This window comes from Trachinotus anak, unplaced genomic scaffold (genome assembly GCF_046630095.1).
Source record: "Trachinotus anak isolate AG129_WGS33_773 ecotype Australia unplaced genomic scaffold, CSIRO_AGI_Tana_v1 ptg000003l, whole genome shotgun sequence".
Taxonomy (NCBI): Eukaryota; Metazoa; Chordata; class Actinopteri; order Carangiformes; family Carangidae; genus Trachinotus; species Trachinotus anak.
The window spans coordinates 2,816,628-2,840,678 of record NW_027273854.1 but is presented as its reverse complement, the minus strand read 5'-3'; the positions used below and the strand labels follow the sequence as shown (position 1 = coordinate 2,840,678).

The window sequence follows — 24,051 nt, the reverse complement described above, 5'->3', positions numbered from 1 at the left end:
AAAGAGAAAAAAGAGACATGTCTTATTTCCCTCTGAATCATCCAGAGGTAGTGTGACCACAGCTGGCAGACGTGAGACTCACTGAACACAAGAGAGGAGAGGAGGAGCGGAGGAGCGGAGGAGAGGAACCTGTGCCTGATCTCCTGCAGGTTCATGACTCCACTGTTTTCACTCTCCCTGGTCAGACAGAGGCTAATGAGGAGTCAGAGGTCACAGCCTCATTCACACTCTGCTGTGGAAACGGGACGGGGGGGACAGGAGAGGACAGCAGGGAGACAGACCTGATGAACATGTCTGACTGTGGGGCACCACCTGACGGGAGCTAACGGACAGCTGACGGTGCGGCGGCAGCGTCTGTGTGCTCAGTGGACGGACAGTAAATATCCACATTGTGACACCAGCTTGTTAATGAGGAGACTCAGCTCATTTAGACTCCTGACGAATGAACGGACGGGTCAGACCTGATGGAGCAGGAACCACCACCCTCACCCTGCAGGTCCGGGGGCTGAGCATCAACACGGTTGGTGCAGAGAAAAGTAAACAATCAGAAAAGAAAAGAAAGCTGCAGATGTTTTTATTTTTATTACACTGTGACTGCATTTTTTTTATTGGAGCCTCCACTGACGGAGGCCGTCTCCACTCTGAGGCCTCTCAGTGCTGTTTTCCCACTGCAGCGTCTCAGGGTGGAGTGACATGTGTGTGTTTCTTGTTCCTGTTTCTATCTGAACCTAAAACAAGAGACGGATCCACACTCCACACACATTGTTCAGAGGGATGTGAGCTCAGCTCCACACCCGTTCCTCTGCTCATAATGGACTTTTCCTCACAGACAAACCTCCATCTTTCTAGACAATCATAGTACCCAGGCCCCACCCACCCCCTCAGCCCCCCTCCCCTCCGGCAGCCTCCGACATGTGACCGGGCATGCCTGCCTGGTGCTCAGCATGGGTGCGGCAGATCAAGCCTCCACTTACAGTAACAGAGATAAGGTGACACATTAACGACAGCAGAGAGAGATCACACACAGCTGCACTGAGAGGAGGCGGCATTCGTTACCTCCACCCATCCACAGAGAGAACAAGTCACCGTCCTCTAGATGTTCACCAGAGCAACAGTTTCACAATTAAAGCTCCATATTTTACTCTTCTCCTGTGTTTTATCTGAAGTGTTGATCTCCATCAGAAGATATATTTGTGGTTTGAAGAACCAAAAACCATCTCAGTGTAGTTTTACATCTCCTCTCTCAGGCTTCTCTCTGGAGCTCGGGTAACAACAGGTCAGTCAGCCAATCAGAAGAGAGGAGCTAAGTCTTTCTTCTGATTGGCTGACTGTTTTCTGAGTGATCCAATAAAATATAAAATATAGCAGATTTCAGGTAAACACTCAGAGAAACCAAATCCCGTAAGGTTGGATGGTGGGTCCAGGTGGGCGGGGCTTGGGGCATGGCTGAGAGTGGTGGCTGCTTTGTTGTGACATCACAAAGTTCCAGAAGTCCTGACGGCTGGTTTTAAGGCTCAGTTTCTGAATACAGGCTGTGTGCATTTCTCTGTGGACTGAGGCTTTGATACTTTCACAGTATTAATATAGAACCTAGACCTGCTTTATAATCACAAACACATGGACATCTACCTTTAGACTGTGTGGAGCTTTAATTTACTGTAATATCTGGCACAGAAATGCATTCAATTCTCATATTTAAAGGTGCAGTTAGCAGATATCTGCAATGAAAAAGGCAATTATTCCATTAACTGAGACAGACAAGAAAACACCTGTAATCACTGTAACACAAAACAACACAAAGGCTTCAAAATACACACAACAAAAAAAAAACCCTGGTGAAAACGTGATTTCAAACTAAACCTAAATCAGGTGCCAAGCTCTGTCTTCTCTGCACTGCAGCTCCACTTTTCCACAAAGACTGCAGCACTTTCTCAGTGAGACTCTGTTTGAAGTCGTCTTAAAGCTTCGCCGGGAAAAGAGCAGCGAGAGTGTGCTGGCAGCGCCGCAGCACCCGCGAGGCCTCGCTCTCCTCTGCCTCTTTGTCATCGGCTGAAAACCTCAGGAAAACGTTGAGTACCCTGCGTTTCACTGGAGTCAAATTCCAGCCTCAGAGAGGGGGATCGAAGGTATTGCTATGGGGTCCACATACCAACACCGTGACATCACCGCCTCAGCGCTCCCCTCTGCATTCAAATTCACTCCGCGGCTCTGACAATGGTTGGCACAGATACAACTCTGGGGATTTTGGGAAAAAAAAAAAAAATAACTGAAACTTTCAGCTGCGAGTCAGACGTCATGCTGAGCTGTTGGCCTCTTCTGAGCCTCAGACTGAGCTGCTCTGTTGGTCTGAAGGTGTCAGAGTAAACAGGCCCGGACAGACGCACTGAAACACGCAGCAGCCAAAGTCTCAGAGTGAAATAAACCCATTTTTAGCATCTTACCACAGTTCTGACCCAAATTAGTGTTCTCTGAATTCCTGTCATGCTCAGCGGTGGGACATGTTCTTCACACGCAGTCGGAGCCCGATCACAGAGGCAGATACGAGCCGGACTGGAGCTCTTTACACCGACAGGAGCAGAGGATCTGCCTCAGCAGCTGCTTCAGATACATGTTTGTTGATGGGAAATTTAAGTTTGTTCATGTGGAGAAAATATTTACAAATGAGCCACAATTTACATCTGTGAGCTAAATGTTTGACTTCCTCTGCGACTTCAGATGCACTTTGTGTCTTTGTGTGACCTCCCCGACGTCAGGTTATTGATTCTGATCATTTTACAACCACAGATCTTTCTTCTACTGAAACTAAAGTAAACTGACTATATTCAGTTTATTCTCCCAGACGACAGAGAGACGGCTGCAGACTCTCACAGACCCTGAAACCCAGGAGGTTTTAAAACAAACACATCATTGTTGCACCTTTTGTTTCGATGAACAAAACAAACAAACTAGAATCAGCTGCTCGTGGTCGTTTCCTCCGCCAACCAGTCAGGTCACAGAAAACATGGTCACAGTCTCCACTTCCTGAGTTACAGTGTTGAATAATGACCAGGAGTGTTTTTTGCAGAACATTATGATGTCACAGAGAAGTTGACCTTCGACCTTTTGGATATAAAATGTCAACATTCATTTTATCCTCATAGACACTTGAGGTAAATTGCGTTATAAGTGCACATGTTTTGTGAGGTCACAGTGACCTTGACCTTTGACCTCAGTGACCTCATCAGTTCATCCTTGAGATCTAATGAATGTTTGTTCCACATTTGAAGACGTTCCCTCAAATCGTTGCTAGATATGGCATTCATGAGAATGGGACGAAGGACACGACCCCTGACTGTTGCCGCCGCGGAGGGGTACGAAGAAAATGTAGACAGAAATATTTTCTCTTTAGATCATTAATTATTTCCTCACTATATGATGTAACAGCCTGACGTGAGCTGCTGAGATGTTTCTCGGTGTCTGTTACTTCCTCGTATGATTCAACGCTCTTGTTTTCCAATATGGCGGCTGGGCACCAACGCCGTGAGACGATATTTAGGACAACGACAATTTGAGATAGAACAGTGACGACACATGATGATGATATTTTGTTGAGGTTCTGTTGTTTAGTAACTTAAATCCAACGTGTTCCGAACGTCTCATGCCGATGTCATCTGGACAGATACGTAAAATACTGACGTCACTCTTCAGTCTAATCGTGAGCAAAACCCAACGTCTGCTAAACGTCACCATCCATTTAACGTACGCCCGACATCAAAGTCCGACGTCTTCTTGACGTCACGTTGTCGTCAGATACTGGGTGTCAGTCTGGAGGTCTGTGAAAACACCAGGGACGAAGACAGAAGACGAAAACAAGAACAAGTGTTGTATTTAAATGTTGTCACTAAACCGAACCTGAGCAGCAGCAGTGACGCAGCTGCCGCCTCGTTCCAGGTGTTTGGCCTCTGACTGTCGGGGCTTGAGACACTTCAGTGTTGTTTAATGTAACAGTCACATCTCGTAACGTCACAGTCGCTCAGTCATGTGACCTCTGAGCTGCACAGATACAAAGACTTTGAAGCTTACAAAAGAGAAGCCTGGTGCAGAACATCCGTTACATAACTGCAGCAGCCATTAGTCTGCTGCACACACTGCGTCCCACTACACAATCCACACAACACACACAGGACATCGCCTCCAACTACATTCATTATTGTCTTTTTTTTTTTTTTTTTTTTTTTCATCTCAAGGCCGCTGTAGAAAGTGAGGCGAGGCCGTGTTTCCTGCCTGCTCTGAGCGCGCTCACAGGCCAGCGGCTCGGGACGGGACCAGTCTCATTATATTGGAGAAGGTGTTTATGAGGGAAAACAAGGAGGCTGATAACCATCAACATGACAGCATCGGTTCAACAGCAGTTCAGCAGACGTCCCACAGGCTGAAGTATTTACAGATCCCACACCAGTTAATTCATTTAGCTCAGAGTCAGAGGAGGAAATCAGTCCTGACGGGGCGAATATCATCAGAGGAAGAGTTTGTGGCTCATCTTTTAGACTTAGGAGCAAAAGTATTTCACCAGCTTCATCACTAAGGAGACAACTCCTGACTGAGCTGATATGTAGGAGCAACACAGCTGCAGGAGGCAATGAGCTTCTCACACAACACTGTTGTGCAACGACAGAGAGGGAACACACACTCCCACAAACCAGAGAGGGGAAAGATTCATTCATTTATTCTTCATTCATTCATTTCAAATGACCCAACATGCAGCTACAGTAAATAAAAGAGATGTGTTGTGTATTTCACAGAACTGGCTCAGTGCAACTTACAATCACTTTCATTAATGATGCCTGTATCAGTTTAGAGTTGGGCGATCGTTCCATCGTCGTCAATACCCGATATGATCGATCTATATGTCGGGGGACGCCGACGTAAAACCATGGAAGAACAAATTAATCCTAATTTAATAATACTACCACTCATCATAATAATTAGAAGTTGATACATTAATAGGAAACAAGACAAACATCGTCTTGAGTTTGGCAAAAGCATAAAATATGAAATAAAATATCAGTTCTGATCATCATCAATCAGCTCAACCCTCCATCAGTTATCATTTTCTCTTTTCACTGTCACAAAACCTTTTACAACTTCTGAGAGTCCACAATGACATCACAAAGAGTCCAAACCCCAACAAGTCAACACGTTGGAGACGATGGAACCAGGGAACATTTGGTATCTTTAATCAACTAATAGTTTCAGCTCTGGATCCAACGATCTACTAGATTAACTGTCTGCTTTCTAACCTTTTAGGTTTTGAGCAAACAGCGTTTAAACTGATAGACACAACAAGGTGCAAAATGATCCATGATGAATCTTCTTTGAGCAGACGTGGACTCACCAGTCCTCGTGGTCCGAGGATCAGATGCTCCTGATGCTCGTGACTTCCTGGTGACTCCAGGTCAATGAGTCCTAGATCCTGAATTGTCCAAGTCTGACTATTTGCTGAATTTGGTGACTTCTATAACACAGGTCTTACTTCTATGACTGACCACACACACTCCACTGCACCAACGTTATTTTTTCTACTGCGTCATAAAGAAGTGACGGAAAAACTCAAATTCGGCCTTTTTCCGTTTCCGTCTCCTTCCCGTTTATCAGGGTCAGAGCCAGAACCAAGAGCCAGAGGTCCTGAGGGGCCCCTGAGTCCCAGCACACACAGGAGCTTTGTTTCCCCTCTTGGAGGTATGTTACAGCCTATAGGCCTCCTGTCTGTTTAGTGGACCAATTAAAGATTTAACACCCCAGCATTAGAGCTGACAGACAAACACCATCAGCTCTGACAGTTTCTGCACCGTCTGAAAGGTTTTAACACTTTCCCTCAAACCTGTCTCCCTCCTCATCATCCTCTCGGTTTATAGTTTGGTTTTCTGCGATGAGGCCGGAAGCAGAGCAAGCAGCGTCCCACTAAACTTCAGCAGAGTAAGACGTGACTGAACAAACAGTCTTCTGTATTTGCTTGACCTCTGCACAGAGCAGAGTCCACACTCTGTAAAGGAAACATCCTGTTTCTGGGTTTTCTTCAGAGTGTGAATGGAGCAGTGACGGGTGTGAATCTCTGAATTTTCTCCACTTAAATATGAAGCACGACAAGTGACTCAGTTATTCCACATTTGTCAGCAGGAAAACCGAGACTTTGACAGCGAGCACCAAGCGCTGCGCACAAAAACCTTTGCAGTAAATGATTTTCTGGAGAAAGACAGACATTTGCAAATCTGGGTCTGAGTCTGTCAGAGTCTCCGTCCTTCCCAGAGAAAGTTAAAGTCAAAACTTTAAACTTTGTGCAGCTTTATGATGATTTCATTCTTTCATTATTTGAGCTAAACAATTTATTTATTATTCAGTGCCAAGCAAAGATCCAATCATAGATGGGGCTGATTAATTGTGTTACTGTATTTTATATCTAAGGCGTTTTTATAATATATTATTGTATTTTATGTACCAGGTGTTTCTTAATGACATATAATGAAATTATTGTATTTTATGTTTGAGCTGCAACTTAACAGCAATTCAAAGATTTATTTGTCACATGCTGAGATACAACGTACGAGTGAAGCAGTGAAAAGTCTTCAACTTTCTGTAATAACAATATGAACAAACCTCTCAAATATCACATTTATTATATCACATCTCTGCAGAAATTTGATCTAAATCTCTTTTATAATGTCTTTTTCTATCTTGATCACACTGTGAGGACATCGGTCTCCACAGGAACAGCTGAGTGTTTATTAAACAGGTGTGTTTGCTCTCTCTCTCCTTCTCTTGATAAATACGGATCCATAAAAGCAGGACAGGTGAGGAGTCTTGGAGGTGACGGAGGATTTCTGCTGCAGCGCTCAACAGAGGGAGGAGCTGATTGGCTGAGCCAAGTTTAAACCCAAACTCATGAATAAAACATGAGATGGATTCAGTCTGAGCGATAGTGTGGAGAGAAAGCCGACATCCAGAGTAGAAGTCGGGGGTGTTGGACCCCCTCCCCCTTTAGCAGGGACTCTAACACGCTGCTCGCTGTTTTGTTTCGGTTCCCAACGGCCGGCTTTTCATCGAGGGACGACAGGTTTACGAGACTCTGATAATGGGACACTGATGAGCTCCAACACCAAACATGTCTCCAGCGGTTCAATAATCAGCCTCCTGGCACACGTCTGTGAGGACAGACAGATGGAGATGTGACTGTCCCTTTGTCTGCGGTTTAAATGTTTCAAACCCACCACGGTCTGAGGCAGTGAATTTAAATTAGGAAACTGTCCCTGCATCCATTTTTCCAAAAGATAAATACGATGCAATGTTAGAAGAAGTCAGAGGGTCACTGAGCAGTGACTGATCAAACATCTGCTGCACAGTAAACTACCATGTTGTCCCAGGTGTACCCTCCCTCCCTGTGTGTGAGCATGAGGGGAGTTCAGTGGGTTTTCTGCACAGACGTGGACATTTAAATGAGACTGATGCATCATAACAACATCATCTCTTTAAATGTCCTCAACAGCACAATTCAAATTTTCACAACAGTGCATGAAAGTCTGTGTGTCCAGCTGGTTTTAAACTGCAGTTTGGTCATTTTGAGACAACAGAGATTTAAGAAAGTGAAACGATTAAACTGTGACCGGGCGTCATCTCGACTGATGAGTCAAACCGTCGGCGTTTAGGAAGAAGCCCCAAAGCTGAGATCTTTAATCCCTTTTGTAGCCTTAAATTCTGTAAATCTAATTTTTTTAAGGATTCACAGAAACTGTATGAAAAGGAAACTTCCTGGAAAAGTCCGTGAGAATTCAGGAGCAATGAAACGAAGCTTTGACTTTTTTTTTAGTGAGAGTTAAAAGTTCCAAACAAATGTTTTTCACAGAAGAAGAAGTAAAGCGAGTTTATCACATTAGTTCACCTCTAATTCAATAGCGCAGGTCAGTCACAGAGAGCTGACTGTAAACAGCAGAGCTATGAGAATGAGATTCCACAGCATCTGATAAACAAAGCTGGACCCCCCGTCCTCCGTCCTTCCCTCCCCAGCTCTATAATTCCTTCTAATCCTGGTTGAGCACCATCTGGGGGCTCCTTGTGATTTGGGTGATAGCAGTTGGACGCGGGGCCCGACACTGAAGCACCAGATGTGAGGAGTCCCTCAAAAATCACGGCAGAGACACCGTCACCGTCTCATCTGTTCATTTCTGTCCCTGATCCTCAACATCTGATTGGCTGCCTCTCAAAGCTCTTGTGTAACATAAAGGTGATGGATTGGGCGTGTTGAGGTGGAGAACAATAGGTGGGTGTAATGTGACAGTCTGCAGGAAGTCCCTCAGGGAGGAGGACAGGCCTGTCAGCTGGCTGAGGAGCCCGTCCACCAGCATTTACATATTAACATCAACTTCCACACTGACAGCGTAGGCCGAGGTCTGCGGCGCGTTAAAGACCTTGAGGACGCTCAGTCTCAGAAGCTGAGGAGTGGACCACACTCTTCACCTCCTCACACTCCTTCATTTATCCTCAGAGGTCAGAGGTCAGAGATGACCCTGGACGCCGACCACGTGGACGGCCCTGTGACAGGTGAGAGGTTATCTGCCTGATAAAGGCTGACCTCCTGCCGGCCCCGGGGCCCTCAGCGGCCCCTTTCCTTGGTCACTCAAACAGCAAACAAAGGCAGAGAGGCCACAGCATTAGTCAGAGAGAGAGAGGGAGAGCGGGAGAGAGAGAGTCTAACTTCCATCTGATTATATCCACATCACTGGATCATTCAGGCTCAGTGTCAGAGTTTGTTTGTGGATACTGAAGCAGAATCTTATTAAATCCACATGTTTCCGTTTTATAATATTCAGATGGAAAACACCACAGCATCAAAATCAACCTTTATTCTATTTCATAAAATGACATTTTAAAAAAACGACTGACGCTGGACTGAATGCTAATACGATGTGATGACATCATGAAATATGCTAATTAGCGCATTGCGTTCAAGGGACTTTTCCAGCAGCTTTGGTTGCTTTCTATACAAAGAGGTTGTTTACAGATGTTCTTCAGCTACGTCCTCAGTCAGTGACACACAGGGTCCGTCAGAGCGGGAACGTCTGGTCGTACAGAGGACGATCATGATGGTTCATGTTCTGCTTTTCAGGTGAATTGTCATTAAAGCCTCATTAGAAGTTTATATAGCAGTTTAGCTTTAGAAGTTCGGTCTGTGTTAACCAGCCCCTCTGTGAGTGTTACACCCCCCCCCCCCCCCCCCCCCCCCAGCTGGACACAGCAGTTCTGATCTGCAGCCTCGTGTCGTAGAGTCACATGAACCAGCTCTCCAGATCGAGGACTGTGATTCTACAAAAACATGTCATGTGATCTTTACTCGGTAAACAAGACAAAACACTTTGAGACGTCACCTGTGGACGGCGAGAAACTACAACATATGTATAGAAATAAACTGAGTCACTGCTGAACACAACAACCACAGACCAGCTCCAGTTCAGGTGGTGGGCGGTCCCAGGTCAGAGGGTCCACCTGATGTAACTGTCGTCTACATCCACCTGCACAGACCGAAAGTCCGAACAACACATGTTTAAAACCCACTTTCCCTCCACAGTGAGATCAGAGCGACTTGTTTACTGTAATTAAACAATTAGTTTTCCTCCCTTCGTTCTCTCCTCTGTCACATTTATCTGCGTCTTCATCTTAAAGCTCTGTAACAGTCACAAGACTTAAACACAGCAGGATCTAAATGTGGTGCTTGTGTTGCCTCCACACACTGACTGAAAACACTGGGAGCAGCTGTAGGACCAGTCTCTCCTCTGTCATGAACCACCTGTGGGCTGGAGGTTTAAATATTCATGGAGGCAGCAAACAGACAGGAAGCTGGTTTCAGCTGGCATCATCATCATCATCATGATCATCATCATTATCATGATGATGATCATTATCATCATCATCATGCATTTAGATGGAGAGTTTCAGTGGGTGTGACGGCAGCCAGAGACAAAACTCAGCAAAAATGGTGTTTGAGCAGGACGCCGCCTCCTCCGCCTCCTCCGCCTCCCTGCTGTCTGAGGCGGCACCGGCTGCAGGTTTGTTACATCAGCTGATAACAGCAGACGGGTCTGTGAGGTGAGAGCTGGTATAAAGACTCACAGCATCACTCAGCTGCAGCAAAACACTGCACGTTCCTCCTGAATGTTTCACTTGGAAAAGAAAGTGAAACCATCATGGCTGCAGCATCACTCTCCTCTGAAAACCATAATAAGTCATAAAAGCAGGAAAATGAAAGTTCAGAATGAGGTCACGAGGACGACGGTGAGTAATTATTTACCAGCAGTCAAATAAATGACTGACACAGGAAATCAGCACTTACACGACTTTAAAGGTCCCATGTTGTATAAAGGTATTTAAAGGTCCCGGTATAAAGGTAGATTTCCATGTGTTTCTGATTATAAAGCAGGTCTAGGTTCTATATTAATACTGTGAAAGTATCAAAGCCTCAGTCCACAGAGAAATGCACACAGCCTGTATTCAGAAACTGAGCCTTAAAACCAGCCGTCAGGACTTCTGGAACTTTGTGATGTCACAACAAAACAGTCACTACTCTCAGACATGCACCAAGCCCCGCCCACCTGGACCCACCATCCAACCTTGCAGGATTTGGTTTCTCTGAGTGTTTACTTGAAATCTGCTTTATTTTTACTGGATCACTCAGAAAACAGAGAGAAGCCACCACAAATAAATCTTCAGATAGAGATCAACACTTCAAAATAAAACATTGGAGAAGTTAAAATATTGACCTTTAACCTTACTCTCATCACAGTTTTCAATACATAAACAATCCCGTATTGACCTGAAAACAGCTGCGACAACCAATGACATCAGACCAGACAGTCAATAAACCAAACAGGCCAAAGTCCAGTCCAGAAATCCAGAACTATTAAACTGGTCAAACTGGACAGAATCCAGACAAACATGGCTCCAAACAGGAAACCAGTAAAGGAAATGTCACAGAGAGTTTCTGCACAATTCTTAACAACCCACCTCATTTAAAACTAAGTTTATTTCCCTTCCCACAGAAACAGATCTGGGAAACATGTTTGTTATCAGTTGCTGTGTTAATAAAGATATTTGTTCCAGTATCTATAGTTTATATTTGTTCCACTGTTACACACTGAGTGAAGCGTAAACCAAGGCCTGTAACACACAAGTTAATACCAAACTTTAAACGAAAGCTGACTTCAGACCTCGTCCTCCACCTCTGGCCCACAGGTGAGGCCCACAGGTGAGGCCCACAGGTGTAAGAAGCACAGTAACACTTACTGGTCCTGTTGGTTTTGAGCTTGGACAGCAGTTTCTGGGTGGACTGCAGGTCTCCGCTCTTCACCGCCTGCAGCAGGTCCTGCTCCTTCCCCATGCTCCCGCGCCTCCTTCGCGTTTGAACCAGCTCGATTTTAAAATCCCGCCGCCTCCTCAGAGCCTCCTCATGCTGAGCGCCGGAGACATGGACCTGCCTCAGGTGAGACTCTCCCTGACGCTCAGCTGACGGCCAGGAAACGGGCCGAGGCGCGAGCTGTGAAGAGTCCTCGCTGATATTTCCTCTGAGCCCGGAGAGATGGAAAAACTCTTCTGCTGCTTAATTTCCTGCTCAGACTTTCCTCCTTTCAGATTTTATTTTGGAGGGAGACGTTATTTCCAGGGTCAGCCGGGGAGGTGGAGGTTTGTAGAGCTCCTGACAGGAGGAAGGGAGGGGGGGGCGATGTGGTCAGGACTGAGAGTCTGAGAGGGAAAAGAAACGAGAAAAACAGATCAGTTCATCGATCAGAGTACTCCAGACTGGAAACCACAGGCTCTCCTGTCTGCTGCACGTGAATCCTCATCCTCATCCTCATCCTCATCCTTATCAAACCCTCAGGCTGCACAGCCCCTCAGAGCTCAGCCACAGTCTGGAGTCAGGCCTCTGTCAGAGCTCACTGACGATATGATAATGACTCTGCAGTGTTGGTGCATGAGCGGGGAGATCCCCTGCATCGAAACAAGCACACCTCATTTGAAGCGCGTGCAGCCGAGGGAGAGGACGGGAAGAAATCTAAAATTTAATCCCTGAGTTCTGTCGTCCTGCTGCAACCACCAATTATCTCCATCACTGATTAGTTTCTTGATTAATCAGTGAATCATTTGATCTATGAAACAGCAGAGCGGTGAGAAACTTTCATCATTATTTCCTTGTCTTGTTTTGTCAGATCAACAAAGTCAAAAATATCCACTCCATTAAGAAGCTGGAATCATCAGATTTACAGAAAACTAAGCCGCTGCTTCGCTCTGTCTCACGTCACAGTGAACAGCACATCTGAGGTCCAGACGCTGATTTACCTCTGCTTCTTATTACACAGACAAACTGAATCACATCCGTATTAACATGTGAGCACATGTGCAGCACAGCTCACAGATTTCAAGGCTGTAACTAGTGTCTCTGTGATGTGAGCTCGTTTTTACTCATCGAGCTTTTTATGTCACAGAAATGATCACAGGTCACAGTCAGTCACAGCTGACCCTGCATGAGTCCAGAGTCCTCTGGATACGAGCATCAGGGTTCTGCACATGGACCTCACCACACACACACACACACACACACACACACACACACACACCTGTCACAGGTGAGATGAAGGTGGTGAAACCGCAGTGACGGAGTGTTTAGGCTGCTGGGAGCTGAGAGGACAGTTTAATTACAGTTCACCAAACCTTCAAACACAAACAGCTCGTGAAGGATCCACTTGCGGGTTTTCCTCTGCTGTGTAAACATAGATGAAGCTTCCCGAGCCCAGTTCGCCACAGCACGAGAAGTCCAACGTGCTGCACAGGGTTGAGTGTGTGCAGGGCTTCGCACCGAACTCCATGGACTTATTTTGCATTTTTGAAGCAGGAGAGGAGATGAAATCACCTGACGTGCAGGCTGAGCCCTGTGTGGCTCTCTGCTGTCCTGCTCTGCTGCTCCCCTCAGGGCTCACTGATAGATTATATGCTCACTTTGGCCATGCATCGACTTCATTTCAACTCCAGAGCAGCTACTTAAACTCTTCCAGCCCAGTGGCCAGGCATGACTCTCACATATATGAGGAAGAAGTCGGCAGAGTTACTCAGAGCTTCATCTCTGCTCCAGTTCTCCTGCAGTTAACTGACATTACTGTTGACAGTCCTGATCCCTGCATGAAAACATGATCATCGCTGCAGCACCGGGCCTCACAAATAGTGTTGCTATATAAACAATCAGAGTGTTTTGGGGAGTGTTTGCTGCTGGATCACAGAGTCCATATAGAGACACTGGTCTGGCCCAGCACCCTGCTCTGAGTTCTGCTTTGTTTTCCTGGTTACAACTTGTTTCATTACATAACCAGGCAGCCACAGAGGAGCACAGGGCGTAAGCAGAGCTGTCAGTCCCATTTACACCGATCATGTCCCCCTTTCTCTTCCACCTCCCTCAGGCATTCTGCATTCTCACTGCATTCATGACAAAAGGAACAATACTCATAAATTTCACTTTGACACTGCAGGGACCCTCAGACTCAGTGAAGAGGTCCAAAGTGGAAAAGAATAAACCATTTTATTGCTCACAAACAAAAATCTTTTGACATTTATTGCTCTGAGGTAAATTTTAGAGTGGCGCAGTATTTTATCAGATTTAACAATGCTGTCTGTGATTGAGAATCAGTTTGGGTGCATTTATGCTGTTTAATTACAAGCCACATTTAAAGCTTGGATAATGCAAAAAGCTCTGTCTTGACAAACTCCAAAACGTGTCCTTCTTTTTGATATTTTGGTGTTGTCATGCCAGCCTCCGTTTAAAAATCTTCTATTTTTTTTATTTCCGTGTTAATCAAATACATAAAACAAACATTTAAGTTGAATACCCAATTTTCCCTGAATAAATAACAGTCTGTCTCCAAATCGGAATAACTTAATACACAAGTACAGCTGAACCTTTCTCACTGGAGTTATTGTTTTAACCTAAGCACACTGATGACGCAAGTTAGCAGGCACTGTGAGCCAAACCTAACTTGATTTTTTACTGACATAAAAGTCTTGCTTTGCGATGTTAAAGTACACCGAACTGAAGACTTGTTTCCAAAGACACAGAAAAGTCATAATTGATATAATATTAAGCACATTTCCTGACAGCCGACTCCAGGTTAAAGAGATGTGAAGGGAGCTCGCCGTGCGGTTCCGTGCGCACCGGGGAAACTGGCAAATCGCCGCCGGAGTCTGGCATGTAAACAGACCGCAGAGCAGCCGGAGAGCAGCCGTCACCTCCACCAGCTCCGACCTTTGTACTGAGGCGAGTTGTGGCGCTTGTACGGAGCGTTTGCCTGAACCCAGACCCGAAGAAAGAAGCAGCTCATCTCACACAGGACTTACCTTTGTTATTCACGTCTGCCAGAAACTTTTCAGCCCCGGCTGTGACCGGACCACGGTGGCAGTTTGTGGGGAGACTCCGGGCGCTGGCAAACGGTTCCGAGGGTCGATATTCCGGGAAAATCGAGTTTCTGTTGAGTATCTTATTCCACGAGTATTAGCTTCCAAGAGAATTACAGTATAATTTTACTCCATACGCACAATCGACACAAGAATTGTGTGTATTTTTAGGACTTTAGTACTTTATCCGACTCTTCGGGACCCAGCGTCGCTCCAGCTTTTCCCTCCGCGCCGTGAATGCCACATTTATTCCGCCGGATTCTCCAGTATGTGGGCACGGTGTCAAGGTGCCGTGAACACACCACAGAACACCCGGCTAGGACTTTCAAAATAAAACCGTTTAACCACAGTTAATCTCACCACTCACCGGAGCTTTCAGTTAAAGATTCATCACCAGACAGAGCTGGTCACATCTCACTATCATCCATTCACGTTCATTTGCAGGAGCGACAGCCCAGTGTTTTAGACTGATACAAATCTAAAGAGTTGAAATGGTGAAATAAACTGATAACTGAATCCAACTGATGGAACATGTTTTTTAAATAAAAACACGATTTTTGGATGTTGAATCCACTTTATTATAAGTACATGTTCAATCTAACCCTCAGACATATTTAACAGTACTGGTTTAATCTGGCATGCAGCTGCCTAAATCTAAATTCACATTACTATGATTAACAACTTTTCTCATGGTTGGATTTAGTGATTACAGCAAACTTTTAAAAATATAATGTAGTTGTGTTAAAATATGCTCCAGACTCTTCAACTCGTGGCATAAGTTAAAATACAGAAATCAAAAAGCTGCACTGACAGTAAATAATTATCAATGTTTCATTGTTTAATTTTACCTTTGTTTTTCTGTTATTTATGTTCAGGTAACTGCTACTCTAATGTTTGAGTATTTAATTGGATGGCTGTCGGTGTTAAAATAAATGTTTTGACACGCTTTTAATCAATAACTCATAGAAATGCAACAATGACCGTACTTTTATTTTGAAGAACAAATCTCCCCTTTTCCGGTGATTTTCTGGCTCTTGTTGGGTAACTTAACGCATCAGTGTCGACCCTCCCACTGGATTTAATCTGTTTCCCTGTAACAAAGTGTAGCTACTTTATTTGATTATCTTTAACCATCAGATCTGGATCCGAGTTTCACACATTCACACTTCACTTGAAGCTGCTTTATTGACTTTAACGCCACTTCAACAAGCTGTAAACACAACATTATCTCATATCATCAGTTATAGAGCAGTTGTGTCTCATTTGTGCGTCTCAGACAGCTGCTTATTTCCACACCCAGCTGTTTCAACATGATGATTCATGTGTTCAAATCAAATCAAATCAACTTTTATTTATATAGCGGCAAATCACAACAGAAGTTATCTCAAGGTACTTTCCAACCGGAGGAGGTCAAGACCTTCTCTATAAAGTCTAAGGAAGAACGAGACCCAACAGTTCCCATCGAGAGCACGTGTTGAGGTGTTTGTGTCATGTGATGAACCTCAGCCCAGCGTTCCCGCTCTTTTAGCTCAGTGTTTGGTCTCCACCGGCTGCTCTGTGACCGAGTCTGTGCTGTTTGCTGCTCAGCAGGTGGAGGACGGAGGCTGTTGTTGGTGTTTCTCTGAAAACAGCTGAGAACGAGAACGACATCAAATGTGCTCTGAAACCAAAACTAAAAGCTAAAAGAGGCTAAAAAGCTTCATCCAGCTGCAGAGATGGAGAAAATTCTCGTCTTGCAACTGACACGTGATTACACAGAGCTGTTGAAGTAAAATTATAGCTTTAATGTTTTTCCTTTCTGTGAGACTTCACCACATTTAAGATGAACCAATATACAAACATTTTACTGACAGCTGTAACTAAAATAGTTTGATTTTGATTTAATTGTTCACTATTACATCACAAATATAATATTTCAATGGAAGTAAAGACTTGATAAAAAGATAAAATGATCAAAATATTTACTTGAAATATCAGTGCAAAAAGAAAATCACATTTATCATCTTATTATAGAAAAATACAACAAAGCACGCAGCATCATTCAATATAAATCAAAGACCTATAAAATAATGATTAACTGATACTCACTGTGTTCAAAATGGCATCAAAAGAAAACTTCATATCAAATTAAAATGTTCTAGAAACATTCAGCCAGGAAATGTGGGATGTTTGGAAACTTTGGGGAATTAAAATGGCGCTCCTGGGTTCTCAACATGGGTTTTTATGAGGAACCAATGAAAAGTTGAGATGTTGAGCCGTGCTGAGGAGGTGATATGAAAAATAAAAAACACCAGAGCTCCTTCCACTCTGCCACCCTGAGAATTTATCGTCTCCACCTCCTCCGTCAGCTGCCTCCCCTCCTCTGGTACAACCTGATGACCCTGCGGAGGTGCAGCCCCTCCCACAGCCGGCTCTCCATCCGAAGGTCATGGTTGGCGAAGAACCTCAGAGGCCTCCTCGCGGAGTCGTAGTAATGATCCGAGAACGTGGCGAAGTTCCTGGTGATGAAGCCGTAAGCGGAAACCTGCAGGACACAAACAGGACGTCCCTCAGTCCTTCTGGTGATGAGGACTTTATGCATCTGGAGCTTAAACAGCCACTGTTTACACACTGTGGCTCAAAGCTGGTGTTTCCAGCTATTTTACACAGTATTTGTTACATTTTGTCAGATTGTCTCCATTAAAAATATGCAGAAGTAGTTACTAGCAGCTCCTGTTTGCAGCGCAGCCATGGACCTACAAACAACTCTCACTGGATCACTGTGATACTGAAGACAACCTAAAAACATGAGGATTCACAAGCAAGTTCTGAAGTTCTGGGGGGCGTCTTCTTTTCTATGATTTCAAAGCAGATTTATGGACATTTTTTCCTGACAGACATCAGTTGTAAGGACATCCTCACAAAACTCATATTACACTGAATGTAAAAACATGTGTATTATGACTGTGTGCTCAGATTTGACTTTTATGAGCCATTTATGATACAAATCCCAGGCTGCTGTAAATATTCATACCTGATGATCTGTTATCTGATATTCATTGTTTAACATTATCACAAACACATTTATGATAAAACACCGTTGAATTTGTTTTTTTTAATGGGACATCTTTCAGTGCAGCTCCTGTACATGTCAGCACCCTCTGGTGGACACACTCTGTAATGGAGACAGAGTCTGAATGACCTCAAACATGTCTTTGATATTTATTGTTACTTGTGGAGCAAGTATTCAGATCCTTTACTTAAGTAAAAGTACTAACACCACGCTGTAAAAATACTCACTTACAAGCAGAAGTTCTGTGTGAGTGTAAAGAAGGAAACGTATTTAGGCTGAAGTATTGTAAGTGTGTGCGTGTGTGTGTGTGTGTGTGTGTGTGTGTGTGTGTTACCTGGTCACAGGTGTGCAGGGCCGTCAGCAGCATCAGAGCCCCGGTGCTCGGCATGTACAGGTGACGAGTCCGGATGTTGGTCAGCAGAGGAGACTGAAGGAAACTGAGGAGTAATAAAACATAAAGACGTTTCAGCAGCGCACAAAATACAACAAACTGTGACTGAGATCAGTTTTTATTTCTCAGAACCGACGCACAACGAAATCCTGACTGGTCACCGTGGCCTTCACCTGTGAGTGACGTAGGAAATAAAACCCGGGTGGAGAATCTTGAAGCTCTCAGCTGCTTTGTGACCAAAATACTTCCAGGGCCTGTTGGACACACACACACACAAATCATGACAGTAACAGTAAAATCAGTGTGATGTAAAAATGTAATACAACGACAACAACAACAACTCCCAGTGTGAGGAGTGAAAATAAAAGCCAAGACAGAGGCTGAGAGGCCTCGACGGACAGAGTCCTCCTGAATCTTTAGGGAAACACCTCCCTCCACAGGCTGCAGCCCGTGTTACAGGACCACTGATCTCACCTGACATCAGGCTGATTCATTAATTACCACTGAAAATAAAATACATACACAGCTTTGTTCTACATGGTTCAGTGCTGTGGTTCTCAAAGTAGGGTCCAGGGACCCTCAGGGGTCCTTCAGGAGAATTCCCAGCAAAAAAGAGGAATAATTTATTCTCAGTATAATTCCATCAATAAATAACACACTGACAGAGTGTGTGACTATGTTGGTCATGGGTTTAAACACTTTCTGTAATAAAACATCTAAACTCTGATCAGTTGTGGGGCTGTGGTCTCATTTGTGTCAGTTTAGGTCCCTGATGTGGAAAAGTTTGAGAACCACTGGTTTAATGGGCTCAACAATAAGATAATAAAAAATAAAATAAAATCTTTGCTCTGAAATAGAAATTAATCTGTTATCATTCCTCTGTGCTGAGTCGATGATAGTGGGTGTTGTACCGCAGTGGAAACTACACACAACACAAGAACTCAGTGTCCCACAACATAAACTCACTGTTGGTCAGTAAAAAACTACAAATTTGGGCGGGGGGGGTTCACCTGGTAGAATGCGTACCATTAAGGCTTAGTCCTAACCACAGCAACCTGGGGTAAACCCTCTCTCTCTCTCCCCAACTTTCCTGTCGCTCTCTCACTGTACATATAAAAAAATAAAGGCCTAAAAAGCCAGAAAAAATAATTTTAAAAAAAATGAAGCTAAAAGCTGCAGTTCCTCTAATGACCACTAGATTCAGTCCCCATACACTCCCATGTTCAAATGTCCAACTTTACAGCAGAAATAAACATGTTCACAGTGTATGACTGGTTCTTTAATACTGGGCCAAACTCTGACCTGTACGCAGCTCCCAGTGTTTAAGTATTTACACCACTCACCTGTCCCCCTTATCTGCACCTGAGCGGACACTCAGACCCTGAGCAGCAGCTGCCAGCATCACATAGTCTCTGAGGTCTGACGGGATGAAGATGTACTTTATGTCCTGCAGAAGAAGAAGACGGAGACACAGGCAGAGAGCTGAGGTCAGACGAGGAGAGATTTGAGTGTGCGAGCTGTGGCTCGCCTCTCACCGCGCTCTGAGGGATTCTGGTGAAGCCGTCTCCTCGGTACAAGATGAGGGCGTTCTTCATGGTGTTTGTGGTGAAACCGTAGAAGGAAATCTTCGTCCCCACATCTCGTTCAAAACCTCTGATCACCGCTCCGTTCATCCTGAACACCAGGGAAATACAGTATGTTGATCACTGATGGTGGTGTCAGCCAATCAGAGCAAAGATCGTTTCCAAACAGACGAGGAGAGAATTCAATCAGCAGCTACGAAATACTCAAATCAGATAAAGGAAAAAATAGATATTTAAAGAAGAAGAGACACTGAACCAGAGTCACAGAGACACAAACCTGAGTCTGAGTCTGAGTCCAGTACAGAGCAGGACACACCTGACACCAAAAACCACAGAGGCTTCAGCCTCACCTGAAGACAAAGTCGTGGCTGTCGATGTTCTTCCCCTGTCCGGACCCTCGCAGGATGCCTCCGTTTCCCACCACAGCGCAGCGAACACACCTGCCAGGTGAGCCGCGGTCGAAGAGACGGGAGGTGTTGAGGAGGGAGAGGGCGGAGCTGACGACTGGAGAGAACAACATCAAACCAACGTCATCGACCTGCTGCTGCAGAGGACGACGCCGTTTCCTCCGCTCTCACACGTGAACTACTGAGCTACACTCAGTCTGGATTTCCCTCCTTCTCAAAGATGCTATGAAATACATCTGCAGCTGTCGTCATAGTAACAAGTCCTCTACCCCAAACCTGCAGTAGTGCAGCTTCTTCTTCTGAGATTGATGATGAGCAATGTTGATATAAAATCTAGATTTTTAGATGAGATCATGGAGACGACTGAGAAAAGATTTGATGCACAATAAAGAAAAACAGGTACAGAACTTCGTCTTAGTTAAACTAGTCATTAGTAAAACGGGGGCCCGGGGCCCTGGAGTGTACCGTTGACAGGAAGTCCCTTCCATCCGTATGGAGGCGCCTGGTCCTTCAGCTGTTCCCACACAGGTTTGGAGAAACTTCCCACCCACTGAAGGACGGGGGCCGAGAACCTGAACCTGTTCCTGAGGAGGGGGTCGTGCCTCACTGCGTTCCTCAGAGAACACGGAGCTTCAACCTGCAGACAGCAACAGATTTCAAAGTAAAACCACAGACACGAAGATCTTCAGACCTGCCCGCCAAAATAAAATCACCTCAACATGTTTATTCTGATTAAAGATGTTTAGTGAAGGTTGCTCACGTGTTTACAGCAGCTCCCTGTGTTTAGATCTGAGGTCAACATGTTATTACTCTTCTTCTTCTGTGGTTAATCTCGCTTTTACTCTTTAATTACACAATAAGAGAACAGTTTTTACCCAAACCTCTGTTTTGTTCCCAAGTATTGTACCTGTAGGTATCCAGTTATAATAATAATAATAATAATAATAATGATAATTATAATAAGACAAACTTAACTTGATGATGACACAGCATCTGTTTTATATTCTCTTCTGGTTTAATGTATTATCCATGTGTTTTTATAATTTGATGGATTTAATTTAATGTATTATTTGCTGTAAATCAGTTTATAACTAAGAGAAAGAAATTTACAGCCAGAAAAGTTTTTAAAAAATTATTTCTGTGACAACTGAGCAAACAAACAATCTCTTGAGGAAGACTGTGGGATATGATCAAAAGCTCCAGAGCAGAGGTATAGAAATAAAGTTTTATTATTATTGTAGATTATTGGAAGTTTGAACGGCTGGATGAGACGAAGCAGCTGATAAACTCACAGCTTCCTCTTCCTCTTGTGGAGCTGTTGGGAAGACGCTCCAGTCCTCCTCATCCTCAAAGCTGCCACCTGCTGTCAGCTCACTGACATCACAACACACACACACACACACACACACACACACACACACACACACACAACTCGTCTGTTTTTTGTCTTTGTTTTTTTCTTTCACAGACTTGAGGATAAACTTATTTCATTTATTATTCTCTGGAGTCAGAGCGAACAAACTGCTTGTTTCCTGATCAGCTGTTGAGTTTACCGTCTGTAAATATAATAATTATAATTAAAAAACAGCAAAAATTCACATTTAAGAAACAATTAATCACTTATTAAAATCTTTCTGTTTAATCACTGAAGCCTCTGATTATTTCAGCTGCTGCCTGCTGGTAAATCCAGCTCAGTGAGCACCTGAGCATCAGGTAGATGAGTAACAGAGGTGCTCTGTTCAGCTGAATGACTCAGGTCCTCTCCTCTGATTGGCTGACTCACCTGTAGTTACCAGAGCTGCAGAGAGATGTAAAACTGCACTGAGATGGTTTTTGGTTCTTAAACCACAGATTGATCTTCTGATGGAGATCAACACTTCAGATGAAACTCAGGAGAAGAGTAAATGTAAATGTAATGTCTACATGAAGATCCCTGCACAGGTGACTGACCCTGACCACGTGATACCAGCACACCTACCTGCCGTGTGTGACGTCACTGTACTGTCCCAATAAAATTAAGCACGTAATGAAAGTGAAGGTTCCCGCCAGGAGGAAAACACATCTCATGGAGCAGGCTCTCATTTCCCCGTCAGGAGCTTTAAAAACACCGACTTCCTCTTCCGCAGCTTGCTGGCAGGTGAGCTCAGGTGAGCTCCGGTGAGGCGCCGCGGCTAAAGTCCATGTCACAGCAGCACGGGGGGAGGAGGAGGAGGGGGGGGGGGGGGGGGGGGGGGGGGGGGGTCAGGTGACAGGAAAATATCCGCGGTTTGATCAGATTAAAATCTCCTGGCGGTGAATCAGTGCCCCACCTGTCCGCTCTCACCTGTGCACCCGGAAACGAACACGGCCACAGAGCAGCTCCACCCGTGGGGCGGGAGGCGAAACCCCCCCCCCTGTCTGGAGCCTGTTTGTCCGCTGAGGAAGAAGAAACTACAAGATTATTCCCTGAACAACATTTACCGAACCTACCTGCCGTGACGTCATTTTCAGGGCGGTGCCAGGGCCTTTGGATGTTTCAGCAACAGCTGGATTCCTGTCTCATAGCTTCGCCACTGCTACTACTACTACTACTACTACTGCTACTGCTACTACTACTGCTACAGTACTGTAGTAGTGCAGTACTGTACTGACTGGCACTGTGCACATAAAGCTTAGTGCTAGCCTTGAAATGTCCACAGGTTAGCAGCTAATGCTAACCTTTACATTCCAAGAGTAGCAGCTAATGCTAACCTCATAATGTCCAGACTTTAGAGATTAGCAGCTAATGCTAACCTCATAATGTCCAGACTTTAGAGATTAGCAGCTAATGCTAACCTCATAATGTCCAAACTTTAGAGATTAGCAGCTAATGCTAACCTCATAATGTCCAGACTTTAGAGATTAGCAGCTAATGCTAACCTCATAATGTCCAGACTTTAGAAATTTAGCAGCTAATGCTAACCTCATAATGTCCAAACTTTAGAGATTAGCAGCTAATGCTAACCTCATAATGTCCAGACTTTAGAGATTTAGCAGCTAATGCTAACCTGATGATGTCCAAACTTTAGAGATTAGCAGCTAATGCTAACCTTTACATTCCAAGAGCAGCAGCTAATGCTAACCTCATAATGTCCAGACTTTAGAGATTTAGTAGCTAATGCTAACCTCATAATGTCCAAACTTTAGACATTTAGCAGCTAATGCTAACCTCATAACGTCCAAACTTTAGACATTTAGCAGCTAATGCTAACCTCATAATGTCCAAACTTTAGACATTTAGCAGCTAATGCTAACCTCATAATGTCCAGACTTTAGAAATTTAGCAGCTAATGCTAACCTCATAATGTCCAAACTTTAGAGATTAGCAGCTAATGCTAACCTGATGATGTCCAAACTTTAGAGATTTAGCAGCTAATGCTAACCTCATAATGATGTCCAAACTTTAGAGATTAGCAGCTAATGCTAACCTTTACATTCCAAGAGCAGCAGCTAATGCTAACCTCATAATGTCCAAACTTTAGAGATTTAGCAGCTAATGCTAACCTCATAATGTCCAGACTTTAGAAATTTAGCAGCTAATGCTAACTTCATAATGTCCAGACTTTAGAGATTTAGCAGCTAATGCTAACCTTTACATTCCAAGAGCAGCAGCTAATGCTAACCTCATAATGTCCAAACTTTAGAGATTTAGCAGCTAATGCTAACCTCATAATGTCCAAACTTTACAGATTTAGCAGCTAATGCTAACCTCATAATGTCCAAACTTTAGAGATTAGCAGCTAATGCTAACCTCATAATGTCCAGACTTTAGAGATTTAGCAGCTAATGCTAACTTCATAATGTCCAGACTTTAGAGACAGCCCTGTTTCCATCAGTTAGCAGCTAATGCTAGTGGCATGTTTTCACTTTATCTTATAGTTAAACTTATTGAGAGTTATGAGATAATGTTCCTGGAACTGTGCAATAAAGCTTAATGCTAATCTGCAATCTCCAAATGTTAGTAGATAAATCTAGAGTTAGAGGTTAGGAGGAGCTAAAGAGCTCTAAAGCGGTAATTTTTTAAAAATTGTAATGTCCACAAGTTAGCAGCTAATGCTACTGACATGCTTTCATTTAATCTTACCATTAAATTTATGAAGACCAAAGCAGCTAATGTGCTAGCACTGGCACCCACCCATCATC

General features: G+C 44.2%; 2 protein-coding genes across 6 annotated transcripts in view; both read right to left on the bottom strand.

Annotated features, from left to right (window-relative positions):
• LOC139611353 (caskin-2-like) overlaps positions 1–14,913 on the bottom strand; it is a 57,396-nt gene extending 42,483 nt beyond the window's left edge. Inside the window, exons 1-2 of one of the 5 annotated variants that reach the window (XM_071465974.1) lie at positions 14,401–14,913; positions 11,308–11,763 (exon numbers count right to left, since the gene is read on the bottom strand). In XM_071465974.1, the coding sequence (XP_071322075.1) occupies positions 11,308–11,401 (94 nt within the window). In that variant the 5' untranslated portion in view covers positions 11,402–11,763; positions 14,401–14,913. The remainder of the gene's footprint in view (positions 1–11,307; positions 11,764–14,400) is intronic. The other 4 variants (XM_071465964.1, XM_071465995.1, XM_071466004.1 and 1 more) reach the window with 4 other exon arrangements.
• Positions 14,914–15,623: 710 nt separating this feature from the next.
• Positions 15,624–22,959, bottom strand: st6galnac2 (ST6 (alpha-N-acetyl-neuraminyl-2,3-beta-galactosyl-1,3)-N-acetylgalactosaminide alpha-2,6-sialyltransferase 2). Its single transcript, XM_071465955.1, has 9 exons — positions 21,869–22,959; positions 21,183–21,264; positions 20,356–20,527; positions 19,834–19,987; positions 19,436–19,574; positions 19,244–19,347; positions 18,074–18,154; positions 17,844–17,946; positions 15,624–16,981 (listed from the first exon to the last, which is right to left on the bottom strand). The coding sequence occupies exons 1-9, from the start codon at positions 21,970–21,972 to the stop codon at positions 16,802–16,804; spliced, it is 1,119 nt and encodes a 372-aa protein (XP_071322056.1). The 5' UTR covers positions 21,973–22,959; the 3' UTR covers positions 15,624–16,801.
• Between the last annotated feature and the right edge of the window lie 1,092 nt (positions 22,960–24,051).